General features: G+C 38.2%; 1 protein-coding gene across 1 annotated transcript in view; it reads left to right on the forward strand.

Moving 5' to 3' along the window:
- Window positions 1-6,833, forward strand: part of DNM3 (dynamin 3) — a 483,214-nt gene extending 476,381 nt beyond the window's left edge. Inside the window, exons 21-23 of the mRNA XM_063105911.1 lie at window positions 949-1,175; window positions 1,783-2,019; window positions 6,689-6,833. Of these exons, the coding sequence (XP_062961981.1) occupies window positions 949-1,175; window positions 1,783-2,019; window positions 6,689-6,725 (501 nt within the window). The 3' untranslated portion in view covers window positions 6,726-6,833. The remainder of the gene's footprint in view (window positions 1-948; window positions 1,176-1,782; window positions 2,020-6,688) is intronic.
- Window positions 6,834-20,269: the final 13,436 nt, after the last annotated feature.

Here is a 20,269-nt window from a genome sequence, read left to right on the forward strand (position 1 = left end):
ATTTCTGAAATGAGGATGTATCTTACACTCAGTGCCATCTTGACATTGTTATAGTTTAATTGATGGTGGGGTTTTTTTTCTTTCCAAGTGGCATAGAGTGGGGTAGTGGTGTGTCTTACAGTCATGGCCGACTTAGAGCTGATGAGACATGATGGTCGGTGCTCTCCCTCTTGGTGTTGTGCACATTTGCATCCTCTCCATTCCCATCCTACTACAAAATGCCCCTCGCCTAAGACTCATACATCGTGTTCAGACTTTAGGTTTTTTTTAATATATATGTTAACTATGAAACCTCATGTCAGTCTTCATCACTGTCAACTGGCTTCTATTGTAAACTTCTAGAAAACAGAGGGTATCTCTTTCACTTTTTTTGTAAATCAACTTGCATAGTTATATACGGTTCTGTACTTAACAAATATTCACTTGTTGGTGCCAATTCCACTTTTGAGACAACATTGAAACTTGGAGTCTTAATAATTTTCCAGTGATTTTGGTAAAAGCTAGATACAGGACTGGTACTGCCAAAAAATGGAAAACTTGTGTTATTACATAGATTTCTTTACATCACTGTTTTCTGTTGAAAATACTGCTGCCTATCTTATGGCACCTTTCCCCTTCTATCAGCCAAGCAGCCTCAGGTGATATCACGGAATGCTTGCACGGCCGACAGGCCTTGTTCTGGTGATGGCAGGGTTTGGCCCCTCTCCAATTGATCTGTGTCATCCTTCAGTGTCAACAGCCAGAAGACAGAGGAAAATGCTTACTGGAACCAATACTGGAGATACAGAGGACAGTGACAAAAATAAGAGTAAACGGATGCACGATGCTTCCCTTTTCTCAGGATGGACATCAGTGGACTTTGTCCACAGACTCTGAACGCCACAGCCATGTTTATGCCATTCAATCACTCATTCATTCTCATTTTTATTTTTCTGTGGTATCTGACAGGTTAAAGATTTCATAAATTCAGAGCTCCTAGCACAGTTATATTCTTCAGAGGACCAAAATACTCTGATGGAGGAATCTGCTGAGCAGGCTCAGCGCCGGGATGAGATGCTTCGCATGTACCAAGCTCTTAAAGAAGCCCTTGTGATCATTGGCGATATCAACACAGCCACCGTGAGCACCCCTGCTCCACCTCCAGTGGATGACTCCTGGATACAGCATTCTCGCAGGTAGGGAGATGGACCCATGACACCTGAGGCCTGCTACGCTCGCTTGTCCAATGGCACTGTCTGAGAGTGCTTTCCTAAACCTAAAGAAAGAGCGGGAAAAATCTATTAAAGCTCAGGAGTGAGTGGGTCAGATTATACCAACACCCTTCAGAAACATGCATGATGCATCCTACGATGTTATGCAGTCATTAAAAAGAATAAGACGGGTCTATGAGTCCTGAAATGAGAAGGTAATCCAGTTAATATGAAGCTTTACAAAAATGAGGCTGTAGAACATTGTGTTCTAGGTTGTACGAAAAAGTGATTTTTACAGAGAGAGAGAAAACACTCATATACATATATACTTGTGCATATGCAGAATATAGTTAAGAAGGAAACACAAGGAACTGCTATTGGGTGTCTCCACAGGGTAAGGGGCTGGGGGAGAGAGGAAGACTTCCTTTTCCTTTTTATACCTGTTGACTTTAGTAACATGTGTCTGAGTTACTCAATCAAAAAAAAAAACACCTTTTTTTAAAAAAGCAGTCAGGAAGTTATAAAACTTTTTAAAAGATTAATTCAGACAAAAAGTTGGAGTGGGCAAACTATGACTTGTCTTTTTCCTCAGGTCACCTCCTCCAAGCCCCACAACCCAAAGGAGGCCAACACTGAGTGCTCCCCTCACAAGGCCCACGTCCGGCCGAGGACCCGCTCCTGCCATTCCCTCTCCGGGGCCCCACTCTGGGGCTCCCCCAGTTCCATTCCGTCCGGGCCCCTTACCTCCTTTTCCCAACAGCAGCGACTCTTTCGGAGCCCCTCCACAGGTTCCCTCTCGGCCCACACGGGCCCCACCCAGTGTTCCAAGGTAAGGCTCATAGCAGAAGTTGCTGGGGATGCTCTTTGGTTCTCTTCTCGGAGCATGACAGACAAAATTTATTTGGAAAAGAAAATTGCAAAGATCTTATCATACATATTTGCAATTTTCACACTGGAGGGGGGCCATGGGAAAATTGCTGAGCCTGTTATAGCATTTAGAAACCAATATGTGGTCATTAAAGCCTCTCATTTATCAACTGGCACAAACTAAATGGGACCGAAAGAAAGTGGGTCCCAGTGAATGGCATTTTGGCAGCTGTTGGTAGAATTTGACTGAGGGCTTTGAAACAAAAGAGCCATAGCTGGGTTGTGGCAAGCTATGTGCTTGATAGGTCATGAGTTTCATGGGGTAAGGTCTTGCTTTCTTCATTACCAAAGGAATTCTAGAATACCACCGGCAAGTAATTTTATCTCTCTGCTCTCTGAACTATGATCCTTACACCCAATATTACTAACTTTAACGTAGACTGAGTAAAATCTGGCTGATTATCTGCAATTATTTTTAAGAAACCATGCACAGAAACTTTTAACATAGATATAATGATTGCTGTGCGCAATCACTGACCGTATATGAGATAGAATGTTGTACATTTGAATAATACATTTAAACAATTATAAGCAGATTTTCAGGCCTAATTGTGAAACAATATAGCTGATAAATAATAAAACTTGAAACATATACATTTGGAGCTATATTCTCACCTTCATACATTTATAGTCAAACTATACACAATGCGTATATAATCAGATATTTTAAAGATATAAAGTATTAAAGGGGCTTTTTTTCTCAAAATCAGAAACTCAAAAAAGAAAGAAAATTAGCCCAAAAGAATTAAAATATTTGCATGCTCCATGAAGGAAAACCTGCCTATATACAGACCATAAAAGACAGAGGTGACTTCCACCCATGCGTCAAGACTGAGTCACCTCATCCTCTGGTCATGGTGCTTACCGTTGTATCTTGATCTTCATGTTGTTGGGTATAATGAAGACAGGAAGGGGGATCTTAAACTAGGAAACAAAGGGTGGTGTAGCAGGAAAATAGCAAGGGATTTGGACTCAGAAGACCTGGGTTGCCACAAATCTTAGGCGACTCATTTAACTCTGAGACAGGAGTTCCTCATCTATGAAATAGGAAAATTCAACAAGGTTGTTTCCCAGATCGTATGAGATGAGGCATTTGAAAGAGTTTGATAAACTGTAAAGACTGTGGTTGTTACTACTGTTATCATCATTTTGGTCCTAGTCAAAGAGGATATATGTACTCTCAATACTTTTTGTCCTCTAAATGTAATAGACTTGACTTATAATTTATTTGGAATTGAGCTAAATTTCTAGTAATAATAATAATAGAAATAGCTAACATTTATTATGCTCTCATTATATGCTAGGCATTGTTCTAAGAGCTTGCATGTACGTTTTTTGTTTAATGCTCACAACAACCCAATGAAATAGGTTATTATCCACATTTTACAGATAAAGCACTGAGGTTAAGCAACTTGCCCAAGGCTGCTCAACCAGGCTAGTGGAGCTGGGCTTTACTTCCAAGTGGTCTGACTCCAGAGCCCAGTATCCTAACTGTGAGAAGTTTTCTCAATCACATCACTACTGACATTTTTTTTGTGGGGGGCTGTCCTGTGCATTGTATGATGTTTAGCAGTATCCCTGGCCTCTACCCACTAGATGCCAGTTGCCCTTCCCCAGCTGTGACCACTAAAAATATCTCTAGACATAGCCAATGTCTCTTAGGGGAGCAAAATCCCTCCCCACTTGAGAACCACTGCATTGCAGTACTCAAAAGAATTTCTCTTTCATGAAAACAAAACAAAACAAAACACACGAATTTCAGCATTGAGCCTCGCTACAAGCAAGATCAAATTTATTGTTTTAGAAAACCTCAAATTGACTGGGAAAGTGTCTGCCATTATGCCAGGAAGTTATGGAGGCCATTGGGGAAGGCGGGAGTCCCATACAGCAGCCTCAAAGTCGGCTATTTTGTCTGCTTAGCTATGAGAAAGAACCAGAGCAACCCAGTGGGGCCCATCTTCGGGAATGAATGTGCACGTCTTGCCTGCTCGCTTGCCTGCTTTACCTCTCGCCTTCAGACAAGCTAGTTTGCCAATACCCTTCAGAAAAATCCACTTTTGATTGCCAAACTGATGCGTTAAGTGGGGTGGAGTTGCCCTTGGTGTTTTCGAGCTCGCACGCAGAAGGCAGCTGGTGGGAATAAGTAGCCAGAGCTGCGTGGCCGGCTCATGGGCAGCAGAAGGGGAAGGGGAAGGGGAGCTGCCATGAGACTGCCTTGGGGGATTTACAGGACAACAGGGACAGCAGTTGCGTTATTCGAAATTTCTAGAACACTTTCAAGTTTGAACCAGATTTAACTTGATCTGGCCTTGCAAAGAGTCCCAAATTTAAAACAGAAATGAGAGTACAGAGTAAAGGAAGAAAGTTGGTTTTTTTGTGCTGAGCCTTCAAGTTTCAGTGCCAGTTCAGTGCACTGGGAGGGAAATCCCTCTAAGAGGGGGAAGGGGGAAGGAGTGTCACCTGAGAGAGAGCAAGAAAGACTTTGTCAGGATCCCTATGCCTATTAAAGTTTAACTTTAGATGGAGAATTCTGACCACATAAAGTCTGTTTTTAATAAAATCCAGAGCAGGAATCCTAACAAATGCAAGCCAGAAATGGGGTTTAAGATTTCAAAAAAAGAAAGAGAAAAAGAGAATGAGAGAAAGAAAGAAAGAAAAAAATTGAGGGAAGCTCTTGTTGAAACATCATCTTGTTCTATTTATTCATATATTCTTTTTTCCCCTCTGTGATTGGCCTCCATTTTCTCTATTAAAAACTAAAAACGTTGAGATGCCATTATCCAGCATTTCCAGGAAAACAACCCTTAGCTTTCCGAGAAGGAAGTTTGATTTTTTTTTTCCTCCAAGTTCTTTGCTTTCTTAAGGGCCCTTTCTCCTCTTTTATCTGAAACCAGAAACTTATGACGTGACAAGACAGCACAAAAAGTGTCCCGCCAGCTCCCTGTTGGGCTTTAACATTACAAACGCAAGACTGAACTTTTAGAGGCAAGAGATTCTGCCATTTAGCATGTGCCTGTGTATGTGTTTCCTCTGGATAATTCACAACTCATTAGCAACTTCTGACCTTGACTTTTAAGAGCACATATACTTTTATTTTACCCTTATTTAGAGGTAACCAAAGCATTTGCAATTGTACCGAAACCAGGAGCATTCTGCTTTTAAAAAAATTGTTACTGTGTCTTTGCATTCCAATGTAAAGGGAGAGGAAGGAGAGAGGTCCTGGAGTCATTTTTGGCCCAGTTTTTCTCAGCTGTTCAAGCTGTTCTGGTTTATGTGCATGGAGCCTTTCAGTGGAGGAGCTGGAAAGAGTGCAAATGACATGCCTGCTTTAATTAATTCCACCTGAACTGGGGGCGCATCTCTATCCCAAAGACTAACTAGTATGGATGCTTCCGTCGTCCGTTAGTCGAGTATACACAAATCTGTGCTTTGTGGAACATTGGTTATTGCCAGAATATCTGGATTTTTTCCCTCCCCTCTCACCTCAACTTCTCTGAAGGGGCTAAACCTCGTCTGAAAATCCAAGCCGGCCACTGTTTGTTTAGCAAGATGATCTTAAACAGACATCACCACCTCTTCAGAGTCCCTATTCTCTTAATTGAAGATCCTAATCTTCATCAGACATTAACTTTAGAGCTGACATAGCTATTTTCAGTTACAACTTCTTAAAATTAGTTAATTGGGAATCACAGCTTTTGACACTAATGGAACAAATTAACTGAATCAGAGTGTGTTTTTCCTGGCAGTAGCTAACTCTGACATTATTTCACTCATTTGTCTTCTCCCCTTTCCTTGGACTAAACTATTCTGCAATGGTCAAAAGGGCATAAGGGTGGGAGGAAGGGTCTCCATCCAAGGAAGAACAAACTCTTTACCTCATCATTCAATCTTCCATTAAAAAAAAAAAGGGTTGAAAAATAGAAGTATTTTCTTTTAACCACTCTTGTTCACCAAGACTGATGATGTCGTTTAAAAATGGCAAAACTAAATCATTCAAAAGGATTTGGCTTTTACTCATGCGCATCCCCATGACAGAAACACAACATGGAAACCAGGAACAATGCTCCATTAGTCTGGTGAGCCCCTGATGAAGCTGATGTCCTTGCCCTGCATGGACAGCCCCAGTGCAGCGTCCAGATTATCCCAGAGTGTCTCATTCACGCCCATTCCATGACTTTACATGATACACTTTCAGAGTCTCATCACAATCCTATATTTTCAGTAATTTTTTACTAAATCAACCATGCAAAAAGATTTATAAGTCCCTCTGCATAAAGAAATAATCACTGCACTCATATTCTTTTCTTTACAAAGATAAAAGCCCTTTTGTTCTCCTTATAATTTAGTTTAATTTTGCTTTAGGTATCTGACCTCGATGGGCTGTAGTGCTATATATTCTTTTATATATTCTATTCTATATGTTGATATAATTGACAGCTAATACAGAATCCTTTTTGTTTAGGGATAAGGTCTCCTTGTTTTGTTTCATTTTTTCAGCCAGTCCCCCCAACCTTGAGTAAGAGCAAACCCATGATGTTTATGAGTGTGTCTTTGCATCCCCTCATGTCAAGGTTTGGTGCCGTGAAGGATGAACCTGCCGAGCCCTGAAGTCGTGGCCTAAGGGTACACGGACAATTAAGCAAGTTGTGTGGCTAGCCTGTGTCTGATTCCCCTGCAATCATGTACTGGAAACATCCTGACTTACTCCCTCCTCAGCAGACCTCTAAAAGTCTGACTCCTTCTGTCAGCTGAGTCATTTGAACGAATGATGAACTCATCTTGTGATTTCTGACGTTGGCCATGAGCTCTCTATTTTCCTCATCATACTTCCCTTTTAAAGAACAAATAAATAAATTTATAATTAGGCATTCTGACTTTTCAGGAAACAATTTTTACTTTTAGCAAATGGATGTTAAAAGTGAAGCAGTGACTTTTAAATTGCTAAGAATAGAAACAACTTTGAGGTGTTCTTTTTGTTTCTTATATTTGAGGCATCTCATGAGGCAACTATGTTACAAAATGTGTTACTGAAACCCCCAAATGCAATTCATAATTTTTTGCAGGTTTAACATGAGTCGTCATTATGCTTAATATACTTTAATGAAAATAGAATTTTGGCCACTTGCTGTTCACTAAAGAAAACGTCCAATTTAATTTAAGCGCCTCAATTAAATATTCCATCAAAAGCCTCATTCCAATCCCACAATGATTCTGGTTGTAACATTATATTTCACAGAGGTGAATCAATGGTTAATGTCAAAGTTTTTCATTCTTCAGGTCTTGGTTTCAATCTGGTTTAAGTGAAAGTAAAATTAGTTTGGTGGTTTCCTTCTCGGGTCTAGCAAACTTGAGTCTACTTTACACAAATATTTCCATCCTGCCCCAGTTCAGATGACTGGCAGTCTGGGTAGGCCAGGCCCAGAAACAGCACACAAGTTCTGAAGGTCAGAATTTTGGAGCTTTGCAGATGTGTCAAGGTAGACTTCAAACTGCCTTTCTGTTTTCAATGTTTCCTTTATCTTACTTTTCCAAACATCTGATGATGCAGGAGAGTAAAAGAAAAAGGAAAATAAGAAAGGAGCTACATGAGGCAAAGTACAAGGAACATAAATGCAGACAGGTGGCAGGTGGCAGTAAACAGCCATTGTTAGCCCAGTGATAACCAGCATAAAGTTAACCAAACACAAGTGCTTCCATGTCCCGTGACAAATAACAGCAAATAGCTCTGTCATTTTTCTCCCTGAGGCTCTAAATTGCTAAGCTTTAACCACTGCCGGGAGAACCTTTCTGAGTTTCATGGTACCCAGCCCTGCCCTGGGTTTCACCTGATTGATAAAGGAAGACAGCCAAGACAGGACTCTGGCAAAGGAGCCACTGGCCAGTGAAAAAAGCACAGTAAAGGATTATTATTCTTCCTGTGGCCAGTCAGCAGCAAATTGTCACCAGTTGGAATCTGCTGAATGTTCCTATATACAAGTTGATGTCAGCTCAAAGACAGGGGAAAAAAAATTCTACACAGAGTAAGCAGACACAGACCTGTAGACACAAACGAGCTCGTACTTCTTTTTCATCACTGTGTTCTTTTGTTTCTCTCACTGAAAGAAAGAATGATTTTACAAGGAAACCTTCACATTCAGACAGTCCTGGTTAGATGGCATGTTTTTCAGTGACACAAGGTGATTCGTGGCTCTTTCACCTCTAAATTTTATCCAGCAGCAAACTATAGAATGGACTGTTGGGGGTCTTTTCCTTCCCTCTGACTTATCAGGTACTGTGAAGGATTAGAAGTGAAATTTAAATAATGCTTACTATAGTTGCTTTAGCTGATAACAGCCAGGAAATTAAAACTGAAAATGTAAACGCTGCATCTTTCACTCAGAATTTGCCTTAAATGTCTACCTCCAGCAATATAAGAAAGAAGTCGAGGATTTAGCTGAGGGTTTGATGGCTTTTGCCTGCTTGTCATAACTTTATTCCTGCTTTAACATAGAATTTTTAAATGCCCAACATTGAAATCTTTTAGCTTATTCTTGCCAACATATTGTAAATGTTGTCTGGGGGAACCTCTAAATCTAAACACATATTTACACCCTTTAGTTGCCAAATGAAATCCATCTGGCTTGCCACGTGCTGTTGCCAAAAGAATATTACACTTTTTGTCAGGCCAAGATTCTAAATGCAGGGGAGGGGAGGGCAGTGTTGGAAAGGCGTTAGCTTTGACAGAATCTGCATGTGTATTGATGCTACATTACTTAAGTATTTAGATGAAGTTTAGATCACATGGCAACTCTGATCAAAAATAGAATTTCTACATAGGGTAAAGTCTAAAGCCACGAGATATTTAGGTGGCCTCCTCGTGGCATGGTGCTTTCTTTACCTTCTGGCTGCTTTTCAGACATCAGAGCCACAGGATAGGCAAAACCGCAAATAGCAAGTGCCCTGATTTCTTGAATTATTTTGTAACTATTCCCATAAGCACTAGGAAATGTTTACTTCTGTTTTCCGGTCAAAATTATTAGCTCATGTGAATTGTAGAAAGAACGCATTTCATCCAAGGATCAGAAAAAGTGTTTAATCAAAATGGCAAGTAACAAAATTCTCAGTCAATGGCAAGGCAGGGCCTTCCTAACTTCAACTGTTCAGAGACAGTAAGAATTCCAAATCTTCAAAAAGTCAAGTTTTTCTCCCATTGGGAATCAATTTAAACACTAAAAAATAGGACAAGTTGGAAATGCTTACTGGTCTTCTAGGAACCCAGTAAGTGTGCAAGTTAATACGAAATTTAGAAACATCCTTCATTTCCTCCCTGCTTTTTTGGTAGAAGGGCTAATGCACCAACTAATAGAGAATAAGGGAAAGACCTGGAAAACCACAAACTAGATATACCACCACAGGGGAATTCTCAAGCTTCCCTGGGAATTTTAAATACTAAGAGGAGGTAAGACAGTGTGAAAAGGCCTCAGGTAACTTTGACTATGATTTGGGAAATGGTCTTATTTTAAAGTCAAATATACCAGATGCCTCCACCATGTAAATATTACCAATATTTGGTTTCAGATTTTCATAAAGCAACATTATCCAAATTTAGTTTTGGTCTGCATACTCAAATACATAACATTCATTTGTGGTATTTCATTTATCCCAAAAGGTTAGTATATATCTCATCTAGAATGACACCTCTTGTAACAGTAGATGAGAAAGATTTTTAAAGGCATTTTGCAGTCCAGAGAGTGTACAATGAAATTATTATACTTGAGAAAGGATATTTATATAAGATACTTTCTGTACATGTGCATTTTTTTTTGAAGCTTATATTAGGATTATTGTTAAAGCCAATTTTAGAGTGAATAAAATTTTCCCCCAAGTAAATCTGCCCTTCAGTACTGTGTTCAAGGGCCTACACCAGAGCATTTATCCCACTGCTCTGCCATTACACCACCATTCACTGAAGAAAAGCTATAAAAACTGAGGACAATATCTACTTATTTTTTAAACAACTAGAATTTTTTTTTGCTTCTCAATAGTGTTGGAGAATATTTTAATAACTAAAACAATAAAACTTCATGTGAGGCAAATTCTACCTTAATTATCGCCTCTTGGAGTGGAAAAATTATATGGAAACATTAGTAAATGTGTTAACTAGAGAAACCACTGCAGTAATTTCCCTCCACATACCTATGTCTAATGTCAAAATAAAATCCGTGGTTCTGCATGTCATTTGCATGAAAGCAGACTTATAGTTCTAGCTCTCACAATAGCAGCACTCAGAACTGAAATTAATGGGCCAGAAAAGTCCCTATGACTCATCAGTAGACTTTGATTAACTTACTTAAATGCTCTCTAGTTCAGTTTAGAAATCTGTAATTAGGGATGTTATTATAATTGCTTGATTTGTTTTAATATTTCAAACACTCTAAATTACTCCATCACCAGCTTAATACTTAATCCCTGAAAACTAGTAAGCATATTTAAAATTCATTTTAAAGCACTATATCTTTGAATAAACACATTGAATAAACACCCACTTTGGTGGGTGATTTATTACATCTTTTAAACTTCCCTGTTTTTTTTTCTGTACCTACTCCCTCCAACCTAGGACCTTTTCTCCATATATGGCTATTTGATATATATTGTTCGTTCACAGTCTTCTGAACAACACGTAGGGGCACTCGTGCCAATAACCATTGCTACTGTACTGTTCCAAAGTCTCCTTCCCAGCAGAGCAAGAAGTTTCAGTAAAAAATTCCAAAGGGTCACAAGGAATCTTTGCAATTTATAAACACTTTTGTAGTCTCTATAGACCGTTCACAGTTTTTAGTTAAAATGTTATTTTTGTCACTAAAGTTTGCATTTCTATTTTTTCCTACGGATTTCATACCACATATTAAAATTAAAGTGCATTTTCATATGGCACACAGGTATTGATATTCAACCCCACAGATATGTGCAATCAACTGTGTTTCAATAAAAAATAAACAAGTGGTGGTCATTGCTATTAATCTACCACAGAAACAAAAAAATAAAAAATAAAATTAATTAAATAAAAAAATCACAGACCAGAGATTGAGTTCTGATATTGAGCAGCAAAAGTCTAACACCACCAAAGAACACCTATAAAACCTAGGGAGGGAGCCACCTCCGAAAAACAAACAAAAAAAATTGTATTTTGAGATGTAAAATATCTAGTTAGAATAATGAAGATAATACTGACCATTGTTTCTAGTTCAGGAAGCAATATCGAATTGAAAAAGCAAGGTTTTAGAATGTTTGTCTTTACTGAATTCTCACTGCACCGCTTTTTTGTATTCCAGTCTTTCTGATTTCCCTCATTTCTCAGCTGGGCCCTCCACCCAATTATATAGAACAGTCTTCCTCTAGTTACTTATGTCAGACACCTGCCTTCGAGCTGTGTTTGGCAGGCCAGCGGGATGAGGTAATAATCAGAAGAAAATGTTCTGTTTTTTTGGCCCCGTCCATGTACGACATTATTCCAAACAGTTCTCTGTGTGTGAGAACAGAGTTGCTTTGAGATCCTTTGGTCTGATGTTCTATAGGAGTGTGAAGGAACAAAACTAAACTTTTTTGATTTCTTCCAGAATAATGGAAATATACATGATATCTTCATTGGCCTATCTTTTCAGTAGTGTTTACAGAAAGTTGGGTGTATGTGGAAATAAGAGCCTTTCATTTATAAACCTTTAGGCTTTACTTTCTCCAAGTCCAGTTGTCTTCTTAGGCTCAGCCTCTGGGGTCATCACAGTGGTGTTTTCTAAAAGCATATTTTGTGAACAATCTCTCCAAGATGATGGCAGTTTTTGTACGACAGATGCCTAAAAGACATATGGTTTTCATAGATTTTCCGTCTAGACTAGCTTTATTTAGTGACTTTCAGTCTGAATTGGTCTAGTTAAAGTTTCTGTAGGAGCTTGTATAAAAATTTTAAATGTGGGCATACCATTAAGGTGTAAAACAAAAAGTTTGACTTTTTATTGGCACGAGATTAAAAGGGATTGGTTGAAAATTTCCTTCAGGTTAAGTAATTCTGATCACCTTATGCCCACACATCCATTCCACCCCCACAACACTGTCTAAAATGGAAAGGCTTACCCTAAAAATCCAATAACTGTTAAATTCATATACGCCTCACTGTTTTTCAGAGTAAATTCTTTGTGTCCCAGTTCTGTGTATGTGTGTGCGCACGCATGTGTGCATGTGTTAGAAAGTTCTAATTCTTTCTGCAGACTCTTTACACGGCCCGGGGGACATACGATTCCTTGCCCTTTTAGCACCAATTTTTACAAACACGGCATTTCTCTCATTTTAAAAAAGCGCCCAGCAAGCCACTGAGTAAAAGAAACTGAACCTTAAAAAGTTTTGTAGTGTTCAACCAACAATCCAGTTTTAAAATGCAATTCTTGAGCCAGTGTCAAAGACTCACTTATAAACACTATGACGCTTTCAGAAGAAAAGACTGACTTCTAGACTTGCCCAGAAATCAGCCTTTTGCTCCCTCATTTTTAAGAGCTAATACTGCAGACCCAGTCCCAGTTTAACTGTCTCAGAACAAGGAGGCTCGTGGAAGGGAGAAAATGTGGGCCGTTCTGTCTCCACCAGTATCATCACTTGGCTTCTCACTAAGCATTAAATTGGACTTAGTCACATATTTGTTCACTGACATGGCAGCTTCCAAGGCACAATGCCTCTCTGTTTTTCTCTGCTTGCTGTGAAAATTTTTGTTTTTAAAATTTTCGCTCTAAGGCATGTTAGAGCTCCTCCTGCTGGACTTTTTTTTAATCACTGGGATGGTAATTGGTAAACAGCAATTCTTTGTCTATTTTTACCACTCGAACTGATATAAATGACCAGAAAAACATCATGCGGTGTATTTAAAACTGGCCTTTTAATTCACCAGAAATCAAGGTCAGGTAGAAATAAAATGTTATCGCAACACAAATCTTCTCTGAATCTTCAAATTCCTCATGCTCTTTTTTTGTTGTTAAAAAAAAATAAAAGGAATTGGAAAGTTAACTTTTCTATCAGTATTTCTAGTTACATAGTTACCATCCCTGAGGTGAGACCCCAGGTCACATACGCATGTCTGAAAAGTTCTCCTTCTCTTTGAGAAAGGAACAATAAACCTTTTCCACCTTCTCAAAGCAGAAATGAATTTTACAGTTTTATAGAGAGATGCAAAGTGTTGCCTTTTTCCTCCCCGTCCTTACTTTTTTTCTTGTCTCTAACCTGCGACGACATAGAAATGCACATCTCAGAAGCGGCAGCTTGCCTCTCCCAGTAGCCAGTTTCTACAGCACGTAAGCTCCTAGAGGTCTCTTTGGGGATTAGAAAGAAAGAAGAGAAGAGAAAGAGGGAGGGAGGCGAAGAAAGGAAGGAAGGACAAAAGGAAAAAAATCATTGGAAGGGACACTGCCTCACTTCATTCAATAGCCACGTACATGTAAATCTCTTAAAATCTTAAAAAACCAAGTTCTTTCTCTCTGTAGTTTTCTCAAAGTTTCTCTTACTTTCTGCTTCTTTGCATCTGTTAGTCCTTTCCTCTGCCCATCTTATCTGTTGTCAGTGATATAGTTCAGAGGCCAAAATATAAAAAATTGATCTCAAAGATAATGCTTTTTACAAATCATATTTTACTACAACTAAAAATCCTCTAAGTTACCTGTTTTTTGACTTTATTAGGGCTTGGGACAAAACAGGTCACTTGGTTCTCGTGACAAAGAATAAGACAACACTTGATTTCTCAAGCTAGCAAAACCTTTTCTGGCTTTCTTTCCTTCACACATACCCTTTACTGTTCCTGGAAGTCCTTCCAATCCCCTAGCTTCCTTTCAACTCCAGGCTAGGACTCCAGGTGTCCCTAAAACTCCTGAAGCACAATCCTGTCCTAACACTTATGCTACTCTTATCGTTGTAAACTTGTGTCTCTCCACCCCAGGGAGAAACTCCTTCTGGGCAGTGACTATATTTCTGTATCTCTGACTCTTAATACAATACCGAGGACATAAACAGGGTTTACTGAGGGAATGAAAGAATACAAAATGAGTTGACTCGCAATGCTTAATCAAAATTTATTTTGGAATTAGCACAATACTTAATGTATTTGAAGAACCAATTTAAACACAGTTTCCTGATCTATTCTATTGAGAACCTTGCCTGAGTGAATGTTGTTGTAAAATTCCTTTTACAAATCATAAACTGAGCAGAGTTCATGTGGGCAAATCATCCTTTAAACTGCCTTTTTGCCACAACCACAGCAGTGGGTATATTGGTACCATACTTTGGGGTGAAATCCAAGTCAGATACTTAGGACAATACATATAAAGAAAGGTTGACAAGGCAGATTATATTACCATTTAACTAAGAAACTAATTTATGCAGGATATTATGTGTTTGGATCATCAAAGAAAAGTTTTGGAATATTTTTATCCTTATAATTTTATTTCAAATTCCATAAATTGATTCATATTTTCCCAATGACGTACATTATAAAATCGTGGGTTCATTTTCACAGGGGAAAGAAATGTCAGGCTCTAAAATGTAGCAAGAATCGTATTAGAGAATTCCTTGAACCTTTTAAGTGGACTCCAAATTCTATGCTCTTTCCAACATCTATTGCAAACTGTTCTCAGACAGTATTGTCTCACTCTGTTACTAGAACTGAAAGGTCAAAATATGCTGGAAAGCACTCTATAGTATTATTATCCACGTGGACAAAAATCATGACTGTTATAGCATTTTCTGAACTTAGCCTCATACTTTCTAGATATGTAAAAACTATTTATTGAATAAATGCTCAAAATAAGAAGCAAAGTACAAATACAATGCTGAAATTTAAAATACTATGTCCCATAATCTGCTCTTAGAGCAGATATTCACAAGAGAAAGTAGAGGTCCTGCATCACAGTTAGTTGTCTTCCCATTTCACCTAGAGGTACGCACCTGCCTGATTTATTCTTGGGTCCATTCACTCCTTCACAATCATTGATCTGCTGAGTGGGACACTGCCCTCAGGAGGTGCTGTGGAAGGATGTAAGAAGTATAAGGGGTAATATCAGCTCACAGGAGGTTTAGAATATTGTTCAGAAGATAAAATATGCATGCTTCCCTCAAACTTTGAAAATGATGCAAGGATTAAATAATTCAAGAGGGCCATGAAAAAGCAAGGCATGTCAATTCCCGAAAACTCAGAAAAGTTTTTGTTTTCTTATTTGTGTTTTCTAAGAAATTTGTCAGATGTAGTCAAAAGAAAGGAGATGCCTTACTTCTAGTGATTCAGTAGACAAAACTCTTTATATATTTTTTTGTTTTGGAACCTGTATCATCAATAAGATAACGTTGGGCAAATTGATATCAGACCCTAGTGGCTCTTAGAAACTTGGAATGTATAACTCACCCGTGAATTCTAGGTGTAATTATATGTAAATTGAATTTTTTCAACTGTTAGTTATATTTTAAAGCTTCAATTATATTTAATAATTAGAACTTATAGTATAAAAGAAAACTATTGCATGTCCTTTTTTAATACAAATAATTACTCTCTCAGGCAGATGTAACCTCTAAAAGTGGCAACCTTGGTATATCATTTTGAAAACTTTGTTTTTAATTTGGGTCCACCTACTTATGTTGACCTTCCATCATACCGTCCCCAAAGATGAGAATTTGGAATGCACATTTAGAGTTGCTTACTTTCTTTACCATTTTCAAAAGCAAATACAAGCTTCCCTAAGCAACTAATTATTCTTCTGGTAATGACTAACAAGAAAGCTACTGCAGTATAGTGTCTTGTTCTTCAAAACACGAAGCTAAAACTGCTTTGCCCCATGCTTATTTCTAATTCCCAACAGTATCAAAGTGTTTCTATGACCATGTCTTCATACTTCTTAAGATTTTTTCAGCACTTTCTCTTTTTGTTTTTATTTTATCTGGCAAATGAATTTAATTTCTAAAAAAGCAAGGTCAAAATAATTTATTATGCCTTAGAACAATGGTTCTCAAAGCATAGTCCCAGGACCATCAGCATCATCTGGGAACTTGTTAGAAATATTTCACGCACTAGAAACTCTGGGTGGCACCCACCAACCTGTGTTTTAACAAGCTCTCCAGGGAACTGTGATACAACGTCCAGTTTGAGAACCACTGCCTGTAACATGACAATATAACTGTCCAATATAACTGGACTGGGAGTCAGGAGACTTGGTGTAAGCATAGGAAAGGAGACTGAGCTACATAGGCCCAGTCTGACTCATACAATTACCAGTCAGATAATTCCCACATCCCATCTAAGGAGAAATAAGGGCAGGAGGAGAAAGACCAAGCTATTTCAGAAATCAGTGTTATGCTACCTGGAAGTGAGAAGCAGGAGGAAAGGTGGTTTCCACACCTACCCCACAAGCTAATAAACCAAAGCAGTTTGCTTCTTTTAACTCTCCTCCAACCTCTGTTAAGATTGCCCTGAGGTCATGTACACTCAGGACGAGCTAACCCAAAGAAGAGCATATAAAATTTTAGTTCTTCTATTCTTAGAAGACAATAAAATGAGACAATATAACAAATGATGCTTGCTTCTCTCTTATCAGTGAAGCCAGTTTCTCTCCCACAATGCCACCCACCCTGCATGAGCATTTGACTTTCTTACAAAATTGTCATTGTCCAAAATAATGTAAATGGTCCAACCCTGCAGCTATGAATGCAACTTTAAGTATTACATCTTTCTCTTTGATTTGGAAGCAGAAACATGGCTTTCTATCGTAACCATAAACCGCCCACATACAACACAGTGTTTTAATAAACACTAAGTGATACAAGATGCTCCATTTCAATATAATGGGTTACTTACCGAAGCCCATCACTGAACAAAGCAACTGAGGAAAATTCGGTACAAAACAAATAACTTTTCTTTGCCAAAAACAAACTGTCTTGTGAGGTGAACATCTTTATGGACAGTAAACCTTAAATGTTTTTGTGGTGTTGAAGTTGGCAAACACCTTAGGATTTCTTATTAAGAAATCCTGAACAACTTAATGCTACTCTTGAATTGTTTGCTAGTAGAGATTTATATACAGATTAATTTTTTATTATTTTAGAAATAAAATAATGCTCATTTCTTCTAGAAGGGTTGCAGGGGGCTCTTTAGGATTTTTAATTACTCAATAAGTACATATATGGGTTCCATTAACCTGAAACTGGGCATATTTCAAATATGTCATAATTATTTTGAGAGAACATGATGGGAATTTTCTCTTTTATTCTTTCAATCATTAATTCACCACACAGCTATACAGTGACTACTCAATGTGAGGCTGTGGGGACACCCTTAAAAGAGCACATAATGAATAGGTTCTCCTGATTTATTTATTTGGAAAAAAATACTGTGAACCAAAGTCCATGCTAAATTCTGGGGTATGGTAGTGAACAAGACAAACAACAGATCTGGCACACAGCAGAAATGTATATTCTTCTGGCCTCTGGCCTCGCCTTCTTTCTGCAGTTGTCCATTACTGTCATCCTTCCCTTGTCCCATTGGCATGGTCCAAGGACTGAAGGGAGGTTAATGAGATTTTACTGTGTCATCGGAGTATTGAAATCTTTCCTTTCTCTATCCCCACCATTGACCTCTTCCCTTCAATCCTCTTTATTTGATTTCTACCTTCCAAGTTGTATATGTAGCAGTTAAAATCATGTTTGCCCTTGCTTTGACCACATTATTATGTTTTCAAGTGTCCCAGAGTACTTTCTCAGACTCTGAATTACCGAATTTTGCTCTATTTTTCCACCTACAATGGAGGGCTATAGTAAAACCACTTGCATGTTTGTCTTGTTTCATTCATCTTCCACTCTGAATACATTCTATCTCTTTAAAATCATGTGGCATGATGTGGTCCACATACTAGATACTCAATAAGTGAAGCATACAATACTAATTTGAAGGCCTTCTTAGATCATCTAGTCTGAGTCTCCTGTGTCGTAGAAGAGAAAACTTAGGTCTAGAGAAGTTTAGTGGGTTAATGATTGCACAGTTTGACAACTGGAGCTAGAATCCACATCTTTTGACTTCTGATCCAGGATCTTTCTATGTAAACATATTGCCTCCAGTATAAAGCTTCAACATACAAGGGTACTTCACAGAGTTTGTGGAAAAATAGAAATGAAAGATAATATGAATCTTTCCATGAACTTTGTGAAGTATCCTCACATGCCTCAACAAGTTGCATCCCTGGCCTCATTGAACCAGCTCACCTTGACCTAACCTAGACTCAGGCCTTGCTAAACATCTTGTTTAGGCACTTTTCAGTCATTCATTCATTTGTCCATTACTCAACAAATATTTAATCACTACCTTCAATTCACATTGGACTAAATGCTGAATATACATGATAAAATATGTGGTTTCTGTTCTTAAGGAATTTTCAGTCTATTGCGGGGGACAGGCAATAACCAAGGAAATAAATACATAATCACAGACAGGATTAAGTGCTATGAAATAAACAAACATCACCAAGTGATGGGGGGTGGAGGGTGGAGGGAGGTGGGAAACTATGGGATTGTCAAGAAGGACTTAGGAATAAGAACCCAGTTTGCATTCCAGTCTCTCTTGGCTACAAACCTTGGTCAAAGCTATCACATATGCATAAAACAATTTCCAATTCACCATGCCATGCTGCATTCTGTCTCTAGCTGAATTTGTAGACTAAGATTCACTTTTTTCAAATAAAATCCCTTAATTAAGTCCATTTGAGTTAATTAAGTCTAGTAGAACTTCCACTCCTTCAAATTCAGATTCTGGCCAGCTCCCTCCCCCTACCCCCATAACTGCTTGATTGTTAAGAATACATATCCATAAGTTACACAATTATTTGTCAAACTCCCTGAGGGCAAGGGGCCTGTTATTTAGTATTTATTCCAAACACCTACTAAAGAATTGAGTAGTCAAATACTTTGTAGGTAGAGTTTCCAAGGGCCTCGGTCCCACACATCATGTTAGCTATGATTTTTTTTGTCAGGGCCATGATTTACCTGCCACTACCTTGTATCATGGTAAGACCAATGAATATCACAAGCATTCATAAGTTGTTTGTTACTTGCAGAAGTAACTTTCATTTATTCAGTTGTCAAACATTCAGTGACTGAATGACAAGCAGTGAGCTAGATGCTGCAGGAATATGAAGATGAGTAAAACAGTCCATTTCTAATCAGTGAAGACAAACTTATAAACCTAATTAGAATTCAATGTGCTGACTTATGATAGAGATATGTCGAGATGCTATAAAAGCAACTGTATCAGGATAGGGAAAGGTAAGTCAGAGAAAGTTTCTCTGTGGTGAGTCTAAAGGATGAATGTTCCCAAAGATGCACAAAAGGACACTGAGAATATACTTGCATGTAATAGCATGCTTAACACTGTGTGAAACAAGATAAGTAGGTGTGATTTCTGGACTCTAGAAACTTCACATCAAAGGAGAAAATGATGCAGGTTCAAGACTCAGGACATAAGTTAAATAAATATGGCCATTTTAAATGAAAATGAACAATATACTAGCAAAAGAGCACGTGTTTTTGTATGGTCATAAGTAAAAAGGAAATTGTGGGGGGATTCTTCCCAGTGGAGAATTGCCAAACCTTTTCAGGTGATTATGACCCTTTCTGCAGGAAGAAGACAATTAAACAACTAGTATTAGTAAGTTTAGTTTCATTACTATGCCTTAAAGTATCTCTAATTACACTTTAAAAATTGAGTACCTGCTTAATAATGAAGCTAGAACAGGGCGTTAAATTGAAATGCACCTTCCCAAGGAAAGCTTTCCTTCAAAGCCTCTTGGACATTTTTCGGATGCAGGAGGCAAAAAGGAACTCTACTTATATCTATGAGTTGTGCCTAAGTGGTCAACATTTTCAGCATTATTTAACACTCTCTCTTCTGCTTTGATGTTTTTTTAACCATCTAATTTTATTTTATAGCTCTGTGATTTTTAAACAGCATTTCATAATTGTTTTTTTCAATTTTTCTAACTTCATTTTTTCATATCTGAGAAAGCACATATGATTTGATCAAGTAGGTGTCTCCAATACGGAAGAAAATTCCATGACGTTACTATAATTCTCGAAAGAGTCTTTCTGAAAAAAAATCAGTTGGAGAGTTT

Source organism: Cynocephalus volans, chromosome 8, assembly GCF_027409185.1.
Source record: "Cynocephalus volans isolate mCynVol1 chromosome 8, mCynVol1.pri, whole genome shotgun sequence".
Classification (NCBI taxonomy): domain Eukaryota; kingdom Metazoa; phylum Chordata; class Mammalia; order Dermoptera; family Cynocephalidae; genus Cynocephalus; species Cynocephalus volans.